This window comes from Heptranchias perlo, unplaced genomic scaffold, assembly GCF_035084215.1.
Source record: "Heptranchias perlo isolate sHepPer1 unplaced genomic scaffold, sHepPer1.hap1 HAP1_SCAFFOLD_43, whole genome shotgun sequence".
Classification (NCBI taxonomy): Eukaryota; Metazoa; Chordata; class Chondrichthyes; order Hexanchiformes; family Hexanchidae; genus Heptranchias; species Heptranchias perlo.
The window spans coordinates 3,431,083-3,451,691 of NW_027139442.1; the positions used below are offsets into that span (position 1 = coordinate 3,431,083).

General features: G+C 44.5%; 1 protein-coding gene across 1 annotated transcript; it reads left to right on the plus strand.

Annotated features, from left to right (window-relative positions):
• Nucleotides 1-4,637: 4,637 nt before the first annotated feature.
• Nucleotides 4,638-13,655, plus strand: LOC137312502 (EEF1A lysine methyltransferase 3-like). Its single transcript, XM_067979043.1, has 3 exons — nt 4,638-4,793; nt 9,113-9,224; nt 13,258-13,655. Exons 1-3 carry the CDS (start codon nt 4,638-4,640, stop codon nt 13,653-13,655), a joined length of 666 nt encoding a protein of 221 aa, XP_067835144.1.
• Nucleotides 13,656-20,609: the final 6,954 nt, after the last annotated feature.

Here is a 20,609-nt window from a genome sequence, read left to right on the forward strand (position 1 = left end):
GGATGTATCTCAAGGATGTGCATTGAAACACGTCATTGGAACCTTTGATAGATCTGTCGTGACGAAGCATTTGGAACATTGTCTCCAGTTCTCGCCATTGGTATTTCCAATGACGCAATGGACAAGGTTGAGGAGGAGTCCAAGAATGATTCCAGGGTTTAGGGCTCTAAGTTATGATGAGCAGGAACACAGGAGCTGAACTGATTGTCACTGAAAAGTAAAGACTGTATGGAACAGACTCTCACACAAATTACCCGAGTATCTCCTTCAAAAAAAACCGAGTAAATATGGAGTGAGTTGATGAGGTAATGAAGGAGACACGGATGTTACTGAGCTGCAGAGAGGTCTCAAAGCACCACCTATAGATGGGATGGCCAGGGATGATCGCTGATGGAGTTTTTTATATGTAATAAGGGGAGGTCAGAGCTGATAACAACTTCCCCCAATGAGCAGATATACAAGAAGTGACTATTGATGGAATGGAACACCGCCACTGAGCCATCTCAACCCAGTATAGCACAGGAAGTACTGGATGTCCCAGTGCAGGACACCAAGTGAATGGAGGTCACCATCCCAAGGAATCCTCCTAACCCGCCGACCAGCTGATACATCTCATCCCAATGTCACAGTAGGAGGGAACATGTCAGGGTGTGGCAATCTGACGAGACTGTGACCAGTTAAAACGGGAGGCAATGCTCAGTGGGAGCTACTGGCGAGAAATCATTGGCAGCCTCAGGTAATAATTACTGAAAAAGGTTCAACATCACTGAGGAGCACTGAGAATTTGTGAAGTAAGTTTTCTAGCTCCATTTGTAAATTTGTCGGTAGCAGTAGCCTTTGCTGCTTCCGCTCACTGTTTTGCTTTCTCCTTAGAGCTGCTACATTGGCTCTGTAAAGCCCGAGGTTAAATTTTCTGCTCGTCATGAAGCAGTTTTCTTTAGAAATATGAAGGATTATAATGCAGAATTTGAAGGCAAAGTTCTGTTTAATTTTAAATCAATTTCTTGTGCAGTTACAGAATTTGGGCTGCTGCGTGTTACGAATGGCAAATCTGAGTTTGAAACACACCCTCAGAGCTGTTTTAGCTCCGTCGCTGTAACTTTGTCAAAAATGCACTTATATTTACAAAGGTAAATGGAGTTTTGGCCGCACTTCCGCTGAAGTTACCGTGGTGGAGCGGGAGCAGCGCCCAGGAAACTATAGTTTCACTCATGTTCATTCCCTCTTTATGATTGCATGGCCGTCTCCTATTCTCTCACCGACTCCTTTATCAATCGGTTCTCCTTTCATTCTTTCTCACTCCCCTTTCTCACTCGGTTTTCATTTCATTCTCTCTCTCCTTTATCCCTCGGTTCTACTCTTATTCTCTCTCTCATCTTTATTCTTCTGGGCCTCCACTCCCATTCTCCCTCTCACTTTTATGTGCCGGGTTCCCCTCTTTCATTCTCTCTATCATTCTCTCTCTCCCCATTATCCTCCTGTGCTGCTCTCCGATTCTCCCTCTCCCCTTCATGCATCTAGTTCCCCTCTCGTCTTTCCTCTCTCCCCTTTATCCATCCCTCTCCCCTCTCTAATTCTCCACCTCCCTTTTATATGGCTGGTTCCCCTCTCTCACTCTCTCTCTCTCTCTCTCATCCTCCCGGCTCTCTTCTCTCAATCTCTTTCTCTTCTTAATCCACCAATTCCCCCTCTAATTCCCCCTCTCTCCTCCTCTGCAGTCTATAATTAAGGATAGAGTTGTAAACAATTTTACAACACCAAGTTATAGTCCAACAATTTGTTGGACTATAACTTGGGGTTGTAAAATTGTTTACAGTTGTCAACCCCAGTCCATCACCGGCATCTCCACATTAAGGATAGAGTGACTGAACACCTTGAAAATTTTCAGCTGACCAGGGAGAGCCAGCGTTGATTTGTAAAGGGTAGGTCATGCCTGACGAACCTGATTGAATTTTTTGAAGAGGTTACTAAAGTAGAGGACAGCGGAATGTCTATGGATATTGATTATATGGACTTCCAGAAGGCATTAGATAAAGTCGCTCATAAGAGACTATTAACTAAACTTGAAGCTCATGGAATTGAAGGCAAATTATTGACATGGTTAGGAAATTGGCTGAGCGGGACGAAACAGAGTAGGGATAATGGCTCAAATTGGCAGGATGTGACTAGTGGTGTCCCATAGGGATCTGTTTTTGGGCCTCAACTATTCACTGGATTTATTAATGACTTTGATAACGGGATGGAGATCCATATATCCATGTTTGCCAATGACAAAAAGATAGGCAGCATTTTAAGCAGTGTAGATGGGAACATAACATTCCAGAAAGATAGTAACAGACTAAGTGAATGGGCAAAACTGTGGCAAGTGGATTTCATTGTAGGCATGTGTGAGGTCATCCACTTTGGACGAAAACAGGGTTCATCAGTGTACTTTCTAAATGGTGAAAAGCTCGAAACAGTGGAGGTCCAAAGAAACTTAGGGGTCCATGCACATAGATCATTAAAATGTCATGGAGAGGTACAGAAAATAATCAAAAATCTAATGGAATGCTGGCCTTTATATCGAGAGCAATAGAAAACAAGGGGGTAGAATTATGCTACAGCTAGAAAAAAAAAACCAGATTAGACCTCACCTGGTGTACTGTGTTCAGTTCTGGGCACCACACCTCAGGAAGTATATATTGGCCTTCGAGGGAGTGCAGCGCAGATTTGCTGGAATGAGTTCGGGCGAAAGGTCTTCGACCTGAAACGTTGACACTTTTCATTCTCCACAGCTATGGTCTGACTTGCTGAGCTTCTCCAGCACTTTTTGTTTCTATTTCAGATTTCCAGCTTTCGAAGTATTTTGCTTTTGATTTACTGGAATGATATCTGGACTCCAAGTGTTATATTACGAGGAGACATTACACAAACTAGGGTTGCATTCCCTGGAATTTAGAAGTGTAAGGGGTGACCTAATCGAAGTTTTCAAGATATTAATGGGAACTGATAGGGTCGATAGAGAGAAACGATTTCCGCTGGGTGGGTTTGGGTTAGGGTTAGGGTTAGACATAGCCTAAAATTAAAGCCAAAACTTCCAGGAGTGAGATTAGGAAACACTTCTGCACGCAAAGGGTGGTGGAAGTTTGGAACTCTCTTCAACAAAGGCAGTAGATGGAAGCTCAATTGTTAATTTTATTTCTAAGATTGATAGATTTTTGTTAACCAAGAGTATTAAGGGATATGGGGCTAAGGCGGGTATATGGAGTTAGGTTACAGACCAGCCATGATCTCATTGAATGGCAGAACAGGCTCGAGGGGATTAAATGGCCTCCTCCTGCTCTAATGTGCTTTCAGTCTGTGCATTGCCAATTCTCAATCCAAGAATGAATCTTTTTCAATTGCTGAATTACCTGATATTTAGGGATCTTCTTACTACAGAAATGAGGGTAACGATCGACAGGCTTCCGAAGCACAAAGAATCATTGCCCCATCCTCCAGGTGGTGCTTTGTTAAACCAGGGATTTCCAAGCACTCCGACAGGGCACAGTTTGGAAACAGTTTTCCGGTTGGTAGAAAGTAACCCGAAGGCAGATAATTGAATATTTGCAGTTAGTTGTTGGCAAATAAATTGATTTCCATGTTCATTTTAAAATAAAAAAACAATTCAACCGTCCGGGTCAAAGGCATCAGTTTTAGGTGCTCTGTGCTGATGATAATTTGAAATGTTGCTGACCTTAAAACAGTGCAGCTTTTGGGCCGTGCAATTACACGGAGCCCTGAGCAGATCCAGTTACGTTAATTAGCTGATCACTGAGGGCTTGCCGGTACCTGAGCTGGAAACACAATAAACTTTAATTAATTAGTCTCCCTTCTCTCGCCTCTTCACCAACAAATTTGATAATAACACATTAACACAATATTCAAAAGTGTTTGGAATCTAGGCTGTTCCCCATCGATTCGTTGTAACTCGAGTCAGATAAGAAATGAATAAAGACACTGCGCAACAAAGCGCCGAGAGTCAGCGGCCTATCACATCGTCCCGCTGGCAGTGAGCAGCATGGAGCAGTGACTGTCACCACCACAGTGGGAAAAGGCAGTTACTGAACGGTGCAGCTGGTGAGACAGGTGAAGAACATGAAACTGGTCAAGAGTGGGCGGCAGAGAAAGGCTGCTCACCAACCCGGCCGAGGTTGGGTCGATGATACCACGGCTCGCAACAAAAGCTCTTCTGCCAGGTTTGTAAGCTGAGCAGCTCTGGATCAAAGGGAGTAACTTCACTAAAACAACAGTCGCAGTGTAAGGCAAACACCGTCCCTGCCTTCAGATAAAGGCCCACAGTTTCGGCTCTCTGCAGACTGACTTTATTTGTTCACTTTCTTAATGAGGAACTTTCAGAAACTTTTGAATATTGTGTTAATGTGTTATTATCAAATTTGTTGGGGAAGAGGTGAGAGAAGGGATGCTAATTAATTAAAGTTTATTGTGTTTCCAGATCAGAGTTTGTATTGTTTTATCCACTGTCGGACAAGCGGACTGCACGCACCGAAAGCTGAAACCGAGACAGGCTCACATCCAGACCCCTGGACAAAACCTACCTGGAGACTGCAGTGGCTCAACAAGGATCAAAGCAGTACAGAGTGAGCTCAGAGAGGATAATGGAAACACAGCAGGAAAAGAAGCATTTCAGCAGCCCCGACTCCACGGAGGACAGCAACAAACTCGAAAGTCGCTATCAGTTTTGCGGGCACACTTTGAGAATCACTAGGGTCTCCAGCAATAAATTAGTGGTACCATCAATAATCTGGGAAGCTGTAAGTCCAATGTTTGGAGTAAATGCTTGGATCTGATAGAGAGAAACCAAACTCAGAGATTCTTCCTTCCACGACAGCAACCGCCAACACCCCCACCCCCGCCATGTTGAGGAAGCCCGACTTGATGAATTGGTTTTGCAGACGAACATGCATAAGAACATCGGAATTGCTAGAAGAAAGATTATTGTTCGCCGTCTCCTTTCCTGGTAGTCACATGACACAGTGAGAACCGAGTTGTCGACTAATAATAGCAATCAAACCGAATGAATTAGTCTCCAACAGACCCAGACATGAGGCGAGGAAAACCCTCCAGTGGTGGAGAGCTTTGGGAACCACAGGTCCAAAGTCACCTGTTCCTCACAAACCTGCTCCACTCACCACATGTCATGTCTCCAATTAATCATCTGCCTGCCCACTCACTTAACCTGTCTATAACCCTTAGCAGACTCTTTGGATCCTCGTCACAGTTTACTTTCCCACGTATCTTTGTATCGTCAGCAAACTTGGATACATTACACTCGGTCCTCTCATCTAATTCATTAATATGGAGTGTAAAAAGCTGAGGCCCAAGCAGGGATCCTTGCGGCACCGCACTAGTTACAGCCTGCCAACCTGAATATGACCCGTTTATCACGACTCTCTGTTTTCTGTCTGTTAACCAATCCTCTATCTATGCTAATATATAACCCCCAACCGCATGAACCCCTTTTTACTCTTTTACTCTATCAAAACCGTTCGTGAATTTGAACACATCTTTTAAATCTCATCTTAAACTTCTCTGGTCTAACAGAACAACCCCAGCTTCTCCAGTCTCCCCACTTCACTGAAGTCCCGCACCCCTGGTACCATTCTACCAAATCTACACTGCACTGTCCCTAAAGCCTTGACATTCTTCCTAACGTGGTGCTCAGGATTAGACACAATACTCCTGCTGCGGCCTCACCAGTGATTTATAAAGGTTTAGCGTCACTTCCTTCCTTTTGTATTCTGTGCCTATTTTATAAATCAAGGGTCCCGTATGCTTTTTTTAACAGCCTTCCCAACTTGTCTTGCCACCTTCAAATATTTGTGTTAGTACAACCCGAGTTCGTTCTGTTCCTGTATCCCCTTCAAAATGGTAACATTTTGTTTATATTGTCTCTTCTTATTATTCGGATCAAAATGTATCATTTCACAGTCAGTTCTCTGCGTTAAATTTCATCTTCCATTTGTCTGCCCATTTCCCTTGTGTGTCTGGTCTCCTGAAGTCTGTTCTTAGCCTCCACATTGTTTACTACATTTCCGAGTTTCGTGTCATCTGCAAACTTTGAAATTATACCCTCTATACACAAGTCCAGTTCATTAATGCATATCAAAAAGATCAATGGTGTAAATACCGACCCCTGGAGAATACATCCAGCCTGAGAAATAACCGTTCACAACTACTCTCTGCTTTCTGTCTCTTTGCCAATTTCATATCCACGCTGCCCCTGTCCTGTTAATCCCATGGGCATCAATGTTGCTAACTCATCTGCAACGTGGTACTTTGAAAATTCATGTCAACAAACACAACTGCACGAAAACCATCAACCCTATTAGTTACTTCATCAAATAACTCAATCAAGTTTATCAAACACGATTTGCCTTTAAGAAATCCGTGCTGACCGTTATTTATTAAAACATGTTTTTCCAAGTGACAATTAATTTTGTCCAAGATTATTGTCTCTAAAAGTTTCCCCACCACCGACGTTAGGCTGACTGGCCTGTAGTTACCAGGTTTATCCTTCTCCCCTTTTTTGAACAGGAGAATAACATTTGCAACCAGTCAGTCCTCTGGCACCATCCCCATATCCAAGGAGAATTGAAAGATTGTGGCTATAATCTTTGCAATTTCCACCCTTACTACCCACAACAACCGAGGATGCAACCCACCTGGACCGCGTGGCTTTTCTACTTTGAGTCCTGCCAACCTTTTTAGTGCATCCTCTACTATCTCTTCCTTTGCTGGGACATTGGCAGCATCCTCTTTTTTTTGTGAATGTAGATGCAAAGTTTTCATTTCGTACCCAAGCCGCGACTCCACAATGAGTTCGTTCTTTTGTCGCTAATTGGCCCCACCCTTCCTTTGACTGTCCTTTTGGTAATTGTCTGTTTAAAATAAAGACTTTACTGTTCCCTTTTATGTTATCTGCCACTATTTTCTCGTACACTCTCTTCGCCCGTATTATTTCCTTTTTCAGTTCTCCTCTGTACTTTATGTATTCTGCTTCATTTTCTAATGTATTATGGTCCTGACATTGGTCATAAGCCTCCTTTCTCTGTTTCGTTTTACTCTCTATATTTTCAATTATCCAGTGAGCTCCAGCAGTGGATGCCCTTCCTAACTCCCTCATAGGAATGTGTTTCGTTTGCGCCCGAACTAGCTTCTCCTTGAAGGCCTCGCATTGCTTATTTACTGTTTTTACAGCCAGTCTTTGTTTGCATTCAACATGGGCCGGATCCCTTTTCAACTCACTGGAATTACCCCTCAGCATCTTCACCTTTGATTGATCCCTGTCTCTTTCCATAACTACTCTACACCTAATATATACCATCCATGGCACCATGTTCTCTCTTCATACCATCCATGGCACCATTAAATTGTTTTTACCCTCCAGGCCATATTTACCGGGTTTTCCTCCTCCCTGACACAATGTAATGGGTATATAACCTTCTTGTATCATGTCTTGGGTTTATACGTTCCAATTCACCAAACCCTGGGTTTATGCCGTCGTTATCGTCATGTACTCGGTTTATACCCTAGCTGGCACAAAGTACTGAATGATGTATCCTCCATGCAATCGATATGGGGTTAATACTCCACCAGCACCATGTATTATGTTTAAACACTCCTTGATCCCCTGCACTGGGAATCCACCATCCTTGACACTCTACACTGGGGATCCACCATCCCTGATCCCCTACACTGGGTATCCACCATCCTTGATCACCTAAACTGGGTATCCATCATCCTTGATGCCCTACACTGGGTATCCACCATCCTTTACACCCTACACTGGGTATCCACCATCCTTGACACCCTACACTGGGTATCCACCATCCTTGACACCCGAAACTGGTTATCCACGATACTTGATCCCCTACACTGGGTATCCTCCATCCTTGACACCCTACACTGGGTATCCACCATCCTTGACACCCTACACTGGGTATCCACCATCCTTGACACCCTACACTGGGTATCCACCATCCTTGACACCCTATACTGGTTATCCACGATACTTGACACCCTACACTGGGTATCCACCATCCTTGACACCCTATACTGGTTATCCACGATACTTGATCCCCTACACTGGGTATCCTCCATCCTTGATCCCCTGCACTTGGTATCCACCATCCCTGATCCCCTGCATTGGGTATCCACCATCCTTGACACCCTACAATGGGTATCCACCATCCCTGATTCCCTACGCTGGGTATCCATCATCCTTGATCCCCTACACTGGGTATCCACCATCCTTTACACCCTACATTGGGTATCCACCATCCTTGACACCCTACACTGGGTATCCACCATCCTTGGTACCCGACACTGGGTATCCCCCATCCTTGATACCCTACACTGTGTATCCACTATCCTTGGCATCTTGTGCGGTATATACACGATTGTTAGCACCGTGCACGAGGTATTTTTTTTATTTCTTCATGGGATGTGGGCGTCGCTAACCAGGCCAGTACTTATTGCCCATCCCCAATTGCCCTTGAGTATACACAATCCTCAGCACCATGTGCGGTGTATCCACCATCTTTGACAACATTCCCGGTGTTTCCACCATCATTGACACCATGCGCGTGGTATGCGCTATTCTTGACACCAAATATTGAGTTTATAACCATCACAACACGATGTTCAGATTTTTATATCTTCCTTGGAATTAAGTACTAGATTTATATATTCCTTGGAATTACTTACTGGCTTGCACCCTCCCTTGCGCCCTCCCTTGCTGCCTCCCTTGCACCTTCCCTTGCACCTTCGCTTGCACTGATCCCTGCACCCTCCCATGCTCGCACCCTTGCACCTTCCCTTGCACCTTCCCTTGCACTGATCCCTTCACTCTCCCATGCTCCCACCCTTGTATCCACGCTTGCTCTCTCCCTTGCACCCTACCTTGTTCACTATCTTGCACCTTCCCTTGCACCTATCCTTGCACCCTCCCTTGCTCCGACACATGCTCCCTCCCTTGCACCCTCCCTTGCAACCTGCCTTGTAGTGTGAACTTGGATACAGAAAGTTGCAGCTGAACGAATTCTAACGTTAATACCATATTTTGTTTCAGGGCCTCGTTCTCTGCCGGTTCTTTGAGAAAGAGAAAATCAGTTTTTCTGGGAAGAAGATGATTGAATTGGGGTCGGGCACTGGGATCGTGGGGATTCTTGCAATCCTGCTGGGTGAGTTAAACTTTCCAAGCGATAGCACTTTGCATGTGTGAGGGAGCGCGATGAACTGTAATGGAATAGGACGGCTAGAGAATGAGAAGGACCATGACAAAGACTGGTCATTGGGGTGATTAAACCCCCAGTAATATGCATGTTTTGTGAACGCTGCAGTCTGATCTTCTTTTGAGGTCCTTACTGTTAGGAACATAGGAACAGGAGTAGGCCATTCAGCCACTCGTGCCTGCTCCGCCATTTGATGAGATCATGGCTGATCTGTGATCTAACTCCATATACCTGCCTTTGGCCCATATCCCTTAATACCTTTGGTTGCCAAAAAGCTATCTATCTCAGATTTAAATTTAGCAATTGAGCTAGTATCAATTGCCGTTTGCGGAAGGGAGTTCCAAACTTCTGCAACCCTTTGTGTGTAGAAATGTTTTCTAATCTCGCTCCTGAAAGGTCTGGCTCTAATTTTTACACTGCGCCCCCTACTCCTAAAACCCCCAACCAGCGGAAATAGTTTCTCTCTATCCACCCTATCTGTTCCCCTTAATATCTTATAAACTTCGATCAGATTACCCCTTAACCTTCGAAACTCGAGAGAATACTACCCCAATTTGTGTAATCTCTCCTCGTAACTTAAACTTTGAAGTCCGGGTATCATTCTAGTAAACCTACGCTGCACTCCCACCAAGGCCAATATGTCCTTCCGAAGGTGCGGTGCCCAGAACTGCTCACAGAACTCCAGGTGCGGCCTAACCAGGGTTGACAGTTCTTCACCTCCAGTTTTGTTCTGTTTGATAGAGAATGCTTTCAAAGCACAGGACCCTTACCTCAGGTAATAAGAATGATGCCTCAGAAAAGTCGCAGCTTTCTGGACTCAGCCGCTCCACCTGCCATTATGGAGAAAGTCCCTCCTCCCATCAGAGAGCGGGATCTCAATTGAACTGCTGTTGATCTGTGAAAATCGAGTAAACGTAAAATTCCAGAAAATGAAAAAGTGAAACATTTGATCACATTTCTCCTTGAGCTGATGAGCTGAGAACTAGATTCCTATCAGAAATGGCCTGGTTATATTCAATGTAATATTTGCTCAACATCCTGAACATCTGGACTCTGATCATATATTAAACGGGGAAGCTGTAGCTTTTGATCATGTTTTTGAGTCCTTGTGAGCTCCAGTCACGTTTCCAGCACCCAACTGATGGCCAAATTATATTCCATAAAACAGTAAGCATGCTTTAGAATAAAATAATGAAGCAGTCCGTGCCCGCATACAGCACAACCTGGACAATATGCAGGTTTGGCTGTTATGTAGCAAGTAACATTCGCGCCAGACAAGAGCCAGGCAATAACCATCTCCAACAAGACAGAATCTAACCAATTCCCATTTACATCAAACGACATTACCATCGCCGAATCCCCCACCATCATCATCCTGGGGGTCACCATTGACCAGAAACTTAACTGGACCAGTCACATAAATAGTGTGGCTGCAAGAGCAGGTCGGAGGCCGTGTATTCTGCGGCATTGCCTGAGGAATTACTGAAGGAAATAAACATTATGTCCTTATCATTATCATAATCGAACAGCCCCACTTGTGACCTTGTGATGGAGGGAAGGTCATTAATGTAGCAGCTGAAGATAGTTGGGGCTTGGTCACTGCCCAGCGATGTCCTCGGGCTGAGATGATTGGCCTCCAACAAACACTCTCATGTACCTTTGCACCAGGTATGACTCCAGCCACTTGAGAGTTTCCCCACTGATTACAATTGACGGCAGTTTTACGAGGGCTCCTTCGTGCCACACTCGGACAAATGCTGCCTTGATGTCAAGGGCAGTCAGTCTCACCTCACCTCTGGAATTCAGGATTCTTTTCCATGTTTGGACCAAGGCTGTCATGAGGTCTGGAGCCGAGTGGTCCTGGCGGAACCCAAACTGAGCATCGGTGAGCAGGTTATCGGTTAGTTCGTGCCGCTTGATAGCACTGTCGACATCTTCCATCACTTTGGCGATGATTGAGAGTAGGCTGATGGAGCGGTAATTGGCCGGATTGGATTTGTCCCGCTTTTTCTGGACAGTTCATACCTGGGCAATTTTCCACTTTTTAGTCGGATAGATGAAAGTTCCGACTGGAACAGCTCAGGTCGGCCACCGCTTATTTTGGAGCACAGGTCTTCAACACGACAGCCGGGAGCCTTTGCCATGTCCATCAACTCAGACATTTATTGTTATCACGTGGAGTGAATGTAATTGGCTGAAGACTGGTATCTGTGAGGATGGGGACCTCAGGAAGAGGCTGAGAATGATCATCCACTTGGCACTTCTGACTGGAGATTGTTGCAAGCGCATCAAACTTTTTTTTGCATTCAGGGAATCAAGGGATATGGGAATCGGGCGGGAAAGTGGAGTGGAGTTCGAAGAGCAGCCGTGATCTTATCGAATGAGGGAGCAGGCTCGAGGGGCCGTATGGCCTACTCCTGCACCTATTTCTTATGTCCTTATGTTCCCATGTGCTGGACTGCGCTCTTGTTGAGGATGAGAATCTTCACCGAGCCTCCTTCTCCTGTTAGTTGCTGAATTTGCGACCACCATTCGCGACTTGATGTGACCGGATTTCAGAGCTTTAACCTGATTGTTTGGTTTGGGGATTGCTGTACTCTGTGCACAGCATGGTGCTCCCTCTGTTTATAATGCATGGTGCTCTCACTGTTTATAATGCATGGTGCTCTCACTGTTTATAATGCATGGTGCTCCCACTTTTAATAATGCCTGGTGCTCTCACTCTTTATAGTGCGTGGTGCTCTCACTGTTTATAATGCATGGTGCTCTAGCTGTTTATAATGCATGCTGCTCTCGCTGTTTATAATGCATGCTCCTCTCGCTGTTTAGAAATCATGGTGCTCTCACTGTTCATAATGTATGGTGCTCTAACTGTTTATAATGCATGGTAATCCTTTGCTGCAGCTTCACCAAGTTGGCAGCTGATTTTCAAATACGCTCGGTGCCGCTCCAGGCATGCTCTTCTACATTCCTCATTGAAACAGATTTGGTCACCCAGCTTGATGGTGATGGAGAAGTGAGGGATATGTCGGGCCCTGCGGTAACAAGATTGTTGTGGCATTCCATTATGCTGCTGCTTAGGGCCCATGGTGCCTCATGAGTGCCCGGTTTTGAGCTGCGAGATTTGTTATTAATCTATCCCACTCAGCAGGGCGGAGGTGCCACACGACACGATGGAGGGTTTCCTCGGAGTGAGGACAGGTTTGATTCTTTGACGATGTCAGACCGTTGCTTGACTAGTTTGTGAGTCAGCTCTCCCGACTTTGACAACAGTCCCCGATTGATAGCGAGGAGGAACTTGCAAGGTCAACTGGACTGGGTGTGCCTTTTTGTTTCCAATTTCGATGCCAAGGTCGCAGCTTTATCCATATTTTGATACCGCGGCGTGGCTCACAAGGCCACACGAGAGCGCAGTGATGCACCAACCACATTGGTGTTGGACTGGAGTCACACACAAACGAGATTGGTTAAGGACGGCAGGTTTCCTTCACTGAAGGACATTAGTGAACCTATTGGGTTTTTGCGATAATCGGATAATTTTATGGTCACTTTGGGGCGGATATTGACTTCGACCGGCAGTTTGAAACGTGTGATAGCTAAAAATAAAAATCGGGAGGAATGTTCAACAGGCGACAAACTCATTGTCACCGGTTTTACGCTCTGGCAGAAAGTCAATATCGCCCATTTCACGTTGACATTTTTGAATTGAAATCAAATTTTCGTGGTTGGATTTGAACTCAAGTTGCTGGATTTTTAGTTCACAGTTTTGGATTACTAAATCCAGTGAAATAACCGCTGTGCTGATGGAGTCGCTGAGCAATGCTGTGACACTGCACAAGTTCATCATTACATTTAACAGCCTTTGCTGTGTTAATCTGCTTTGCCCCGAATCCCTTTTGCCCACATTTACCATTTACAGGTTGGTGTCATAGGGAAGCAATAAGTGAAGATACGTCATTGCTCTTTAACATTCTTCTGGCAGGTGGAGATGTGACCTTGACAGACAAACCAGAAGTTCTGAATCAAATAGAACTAAACGTGGCTAACAATGTCCCCTCTTCAATTATCCAGCGGTCAAAAGTCTCTGCTCTCTCGTGGGGTATAAACCCTTATCAATTTCCAACAGACTACGACATCATCCTGGGATCCGATATCGTCTACAAGAAACGTGAATACCACTTACTGCTAAAGACCCTACAACATCTGAGCAACCAAAACACTATCATTTACATCTGCTCGAACATGCGTGAGTTCATGGGAGCCATGAATTTTCACGAGAAGCTCATTCCACAGCATTTTAACTCCGAAATTGTTCACAGTGTCCCAGAAAATGAAATCAACCTGTACAAAGTGACCAAAAAAGTTCCTGGCGCTTATTAAGGAGGAAATTCCAGAGAATAGGGTGGAGGCAGTTAAACGTCTCATAATGGGAAGACGCGAGGGGGAGAAGGGCACAACAGGCAAGAGTAAGAGGACTGGATGATGTAGGAGGAGGTTGCAGAGATAGAGGGATTGGGATTCCCATTTACTCTAACACCATAACCCTGACACCCTTACTGAAACCCTAAACCTAAACCTGAAACCCTAACCCTAATCCTGACGTTATAGTCCGAGCCAATCCCTCACCCGAGCCCAAGTCGGAGGCCTGACCAAAACGCGAATCCTATTAATGCCACTGTTATCTGACTGGAGTAATATTGGCAGGGAGGGTTAGAGTTTAGGGTTAGGAACCCTCTTTCGAGTCAGCTTCACCCTGTATCTAACTTCAGTCTAGCACTGCAGAACACATCACAGGAACTACACTTTTCCCCTCCTGAAGTGTTGCTCTCCCACTACATTCACGTTTGTGTGATGATTGCATCAACGGAAGCTCGTTTAAATTGAGCCAGTTGAAGACTGCCGTAATATTGTGCAGTAGAGAGTATATTACGAGATCAATACTTCGGCCCTCCCTCCCTAACAGCTTAGTGGGATACTCGGACTGCAGCCGTTCAAGAAGAAGGCTCACCAACACTTTCTCAAGGGCAACAAGGGAGGGGCAACAGATTCTGGCCTTGTCAGCGACGCCCACACCATGAGAATGAATATATAAAAAAAGAAAACTTGTGAAGTTCTCTGGTTCGAATTATTCCCTTTGCCGCATTTTGCAGTGAACGTCAATATATAAAGAACCAACACATTTACAAAAAGATTCATTAATGGGGACTTAGCTCAGTTTTAGCAGGGTACGAGCGAGACACACGTAACTGACATAGTTCCCTACCCCGAAACGATTTTAACCCTGGTGCGGGAGGGTATCTGTCACACTGTGACACCTGGTCCTCCTTTTGTTTGGAGGCAGTATTGTACAGCTGGAGGCAGTACAGCGAGATACAGGATAGTGCAGCTGCAGGCAATACAGGTAGGCACAGGCTAGTACAGCTGGAGGCAGAACAGCGAGATACAGGATAGTACAGCTGGAGGCAGTACAGCTGGGCACAGAATAGTACAGCTGGAGGCAGTACAGCTAGGTACAGGATAGTACATCTGGAGGCAGAACAGCTAGATACAGGATAGTACAGCTGGAGGCAATACAGCTGGGTATAGGATAGTGCAGCTGGGGGCAGTACAGCTAGGCATAGAATAGTACAGCTGGAGACAGTACGGCTTGGTACAGGATAGTACATCTGGTGGAAGTGCAGTTAGGTACAGGATAGTACAGCTGGAGACAGATAGTACAAAAGGAAGGAAGATATCCTCATCCTTTATAAATCATTGGTTGGGCCTTAGCTTGAATACTGTGTTCAATTCGGGGCACGGAACCTCAGAAAGGGTGTCAAGGCCTCAGAGAGGTTGGAGAAGAGGGTAACTAGAATTGTCCCAGGAATGAGGGAGTCTCGTTATGTGGAGAAACTGGAGAAGCTGGGATTGTTCTCCTCAGAACTGACTAGGTCGACTGGAGATTTGTTCGAAGTGTTCAAGATCATGAATGGTTTTGATTGCGTCAATAAGGAGAAATTGCTTCCAGTGGGAGACGGGTCGGTCATCAGAGGACAAAGATTTAAGGTGATCGGCAAAAGAGCCAGAGTCGACATGAGGAAACATTTTTTTATGCAGCGAGTTGTAACGATCTGGAATGCACTTTCTGTAAATGTGGTGGGTGCATATTCAATATTAACTTTTTAAAGGGAATTAGATAAATACTTGAGGAAAAAAAATTACAAGGCTATATGGGAAGAGCAGGGGAATTGGACTAATTTGATAGCTCTTTCAAAAAGCCGAACAGGCAAGTTGGGCAAATAGTTTCCTCCTGTGCTGTACCTACTATGATACTGCGATACGATGTGAAAGAGTCAGCAGGAATCTCAGTTCAGTGGCCAGACATCTAAAGCTGTGGCAGGTACACGCACAATGAAATAATATTTCATAACAGTGATAACCAATAAATACTTTGAAATCTCAGTTCAACTGAACCATGTCATTGGGGAGAAAGAACAATGCACTGACTCGTTGTAATACTGAAACCGTGAGCTGTCTCGGTATGAATCACTGAAAACATATTCATAGAATCATAGAATCATAGAAGTTACAACATGGAAACAGGCACTTCGGCCCAACATGTCCATGTAGCCCAGTTTATACCAATAAGCTAGTCCCAATTGCCTGCACTTTGCCCATATCCCTCGATACCCATCTTACCCATGTAACTGTCCAAATTCTTTATAAAAGACAAAATTGTACCCGCCTCTACTGCTGGCTCTGGCAACTCGTTCCAGACACCCACCACCCTTTGAGTGAAAAAATTGCCCCTCTGGAAACTTTTGTATCTCTCCCCTCTCACCTTAAATCTATGCCCCCTCGTTATAGACTCCCCTACCTTTGGGAAAAGATTTTAACTATCTACCTTATCTATGCCCCTCATTATTTTATAGAGTTCGATAAGATCACCCCTAAACCTCCTACTCTCCAGGGAAAAAAGTCCCAGTCTATCTAACCTCTCCCTATAATTCAAACCATCAAGTCCCGGTAGCATCCTAGTAAATATTTTATGCACTCTTTCTAGTTCAATAATATCCTTTCTATAATAGGGTGACCAGAACTGTGCACAGTATTCCAAATGTGGCCTTACTAATGTCTTGTACAACTTGAACAAGACATCCCAACTCCTGTATTCAATGTTATGACCAATGAAACCAAGCATGCCGAATGCCTTCTTCAACACCCTATCCACCTGTGACTCCACTTTCAAGGAGCTATGAACCTGTACTCCTAGATCTCTTTGTTCTATAACTCTCCCCAACGCTCCACCATTAACGGAGTAGGTCCTGGCCCGATTCGATCTACCAAAATGCATCACCTCACAATTATCTAAATTAAACTCCATCTGCCATTCATCGGCCCACTGGCCCAATTTATCAAGATCCCTTTGCAATCCTAGATAACCTTCTTCACTGTCCACAATGCCACCAATCTTGGTGTCATCTGCAAACTTATGCCTCCTAAATTCTCATCCAAATCATTAATATAAATAACAAATAACAGCGGACCCAGCACCGATCCCTGAGGCACACCGCTGGACACAGGCCTCCAGTTTGAAAAACAACCCTCTACAATATATTTCAGGACAGGTTAGTTCCACAACATGGTACATTTAAGAGCTCCTCGTGGTATGATGCCACGCCTTAGCCCAATCATCTGATTTGAGGGTATTTAGTACAGAGAATTAGCCAATAACATTCTCTGGGCTGGATACACATAGTTCATTGCATATATAATGCAGCTGCCACAAGACCAAAAGCGTAGCAAGTTTATACACCAGATAAACTGGTAGAACAGAACAGGCGGCTCTGTAAAAGATGATGGGAGAAGAAAATTGCAAAGTTCAGCAGCAAAGTTAAAACCGATTTACATCATTAACGGATGAGATAATTGCTTATCCGGAACACCAACGGATGCAAGAACAGGGTAGTTATTGCGTTTTATCCAAAACATTACTGGGTATTGGGTCAAGTTTATCAAGCCTCAATGGGGGATCATTTCGGGAACAGCGATCATGTTATCTTAATTGTAAACAATTTTACAACACCAAGTAATAGTCCAACGATTTTTATTTAAAATCTGCAAGCCTCCGAAAGCTTGTAGATTTCAAATAAAAATCGTTGGACTATAACTTGGTGTTGTAAAATTGTTTACAATTGTCAACCCCAGTCCATCACCGCCATCTCCACATCATGATATCTTAAGGTTTAGATTAGTTACGGAAAAGAACGGGGAGCAATCCAAAATAAAAATACTTAATTGGAGGGCGGCCAAATTCAGCGGGTTGAGAACGGATATGGCCCGTCTAAATTGGAATCAAACATCGGCAGGCAAAACTGTAATCGAACAATGGGGAGCCTTAAGGGAGGATATGGTTCGGGTATAGCCTAGGTTCATTCTCACGCAGGAAAAGGTAGGGCAACAAAAGCCAGAGCTCCCTGGATGAAGATAGAGATAGAGAATAAGATGAAGCAGCAAAAGGGGGTGTATGACAGATGTTTGGTTTATAACACATGTGAGAACTAGGCTGAATCTAGAAAGTAGAGAGGGGAAGTGAAAAAGGAAATGAAAGGTGTAAAGAGAGAGTATGAGAATAGACTGCGGCCAACATAAAAGGGAATCCAAAAGTCTTCCATTGGCAGATAAATAGTTAACCGGTCGGAAGAGGAGAGGTGGGGCCGATTAAAGACCAAAAAGAAGATCTATGCATGGAGGCAGAATGCATGGCTGAGATACTAAATGAGTACTTTGCATCTGCCTGTAACAAGGAAGGAGACACAACATAAGTCAGAGTAAAAGAGGAGGTCGTTGAGATACTGGATGGGCTAAAATTGATAAAGAGAAGGTACTCGAAAGGCTGGCTGTGCTTAGAGTGGAAAAGACACCGGGTTCGGATGGAATGCTTCGTAGGTTGCTGAGGGAAGTAAGGGTGGAAATTGTAGAGTTACTGGCCATAATCTTCCAAACATCCGTAGATAAGGGGTGGTGCCTCAGGACTGGAGAGTTGGAAATGTTACACCCTTGTTCAAATAAGTTTTTGAGGATAAACCCGGCAACTACAGACCAGTCAGTTTAACCTCAGTGGTGGGAAAACTGTTAGCAATTAAATTCCGGGACAAAATTAATAGTCACTTGTACAAGCGCGGATTAAAAAAGAAAAGACAGCACGAATTTGTTAAAGGAAAACCGGCTAAACTATCTTCATTGAGTTTTTTGACGAGGTAACAGGGAGGGTCGATGAGGGTAATGATGTTGATGTTGTTTATATGGACTTTCAAAATGTGATTGATAAAGTGCCACAAAATAGGCTTAGCCGCAAAATTGAAGCCCATGGAATAAAAGGGGCAATGCCCGATATGAAATTGGCTAAATGACATGAAAAAGAGAATAGTGGTGAACGGTTGTTTTTTCGGACTAGTGGAAGGCATACAGTGGTGTTCCAGAGGGGTCGGTGCTAGGAACACTGCTTTTCATGGTATATATTAATGACTTGGACTTGCGTGTATAGGACACAATTTCAAACTTTGCAGATGAAACAAACCTTGGAAGTGTACTGAGCAGCAAGGAGGATAGTGATAGACTTTAAGAGGACACAATCAGGCTGTTTGAATGGGCGGATACATAGCAGATGAAATTTGATGAAGAGAAGTGCGAAATTATACATTTTGGAAGGAAGAACGAGAAGGGGCAATATAAACTAAAGGGTACAATTCTAAAGGGGGTGCAGGAACAGAGAGATCTGGGGGTGTATGTGCACAACTCTTTGAAGGTGGCAGGACAGGTTGAGAAAGCGGTTAATAGAGCATATGTGATCTTGGGCTTGAAAAATAGAGGCACAGAGTACAAAAGTATGGAAGTTATGTTGAACTTTTATATAACGCTGATTAGGCCAAAACTGGAGCACTGTGTCCAACTCTGGGCACCAGAATTTAGGACGGATGCGAAGGCCTCAGAGAGGGTGCAGAAAAGATTTACTGGAATGGTTTCAGGGATGAGGGACTTTAGTTACGTGGATAGACTGGAAAAGCTGGGGTTGGTCTCCTTGGAGCAGAGAGGGCTGAGAGGAGATTTGATAGCGATGTTCAAAATCATTGAGGGGTGTAGACAGAGTAGATAGAGAGAAACTGTTTCCATTGGCAGAAGGGTGGAGAAACGAAGGACACAGATTTAAGGTGATTGGCAAAAGAACCAAAGGCGACAGGAGGAAAAACTTTTTTTACGCAGCGAGTGTTAATCTTACGTAATGCGCTGCCAGAGAGGTTGGTGGAGGCAGATTAAATCGTGGCTTTCAAAAGGGAATTGCGCAAATACTTGAAGGGAAAAAATGCAGGGCTACGGGGAAAACGGCGGGGGAGTGGGACTCGCTGGATTGCTCTTGAAGAGAACCGCCACGGACTCGTTGGGCCGAATGACCTCGTTCTGTGTTTTAACCATTCTATGATTCTATGATTCGAAGGTCCTTTTGGACTCGCCTTACCTTTACACAAAGACAGGAAAGACTTTCTTTAACTCAGAAAAATCTAATGCTCCGCATAATATACAATTCAATGGAAGAGAGCATGTACCGTTTCAATGGCTCCCAACCCCAGCTCGTCCAGATGTTTTCAGTGAAACGATCTTTAAACATAAACCCACACTTGGGTCATTTCCTGCATCCGTCTTAAGTGAAATGAGACTCAATGATCTCGACGCCTGACGTTTCCCTCCGACGAAGTTTAAAGACTGAAACATCCTTGCTGGCCTCTGCTACAATGTGCCTGAGCATTCTAATCCCTTCCAACTGTCGGCTTCGTGATAGATGAGCGGACCGTTCGATAAACGGGCACCTGAAACAGGAAGGATGGTTGTCGTCCATCAGTGCTTCCAATTACTTTTGGAGATAACTCTCATATCTCCACCCCCTCGAAATCTCTATCTCGGATGATAACAAATAACCATTAATAGGTTAAAGCCGAGCCTTTGAGAGGCAAAGTGTTGAAACAAATTGTCACAAAGCTGTGACATTCAATATCTGCCGCTGTCTGCAGACAAGGTCTTAAATTCTTAACACTGCTGGATCTCCTCATGCATCTAATTTTTTCCAACAAACGTTGCTCCTTAACTCTCTGAGGCCACTTTTATGTCAAAGAACTACTCTCGGTAATCCTGCACCATCAACACACAATCGGTTCCGAAAACCATGGTCACCTGTTCTGAAAGAAGAAAACAGAAAATCCACTGTTGCTGTTTTTGAGATCCCAAGGGGTTTATTGCATAACGTGCATTTGTCAATTCCTGATTTCCTTCCAAGAACGTGGGGAAATAGCCACTCAAATG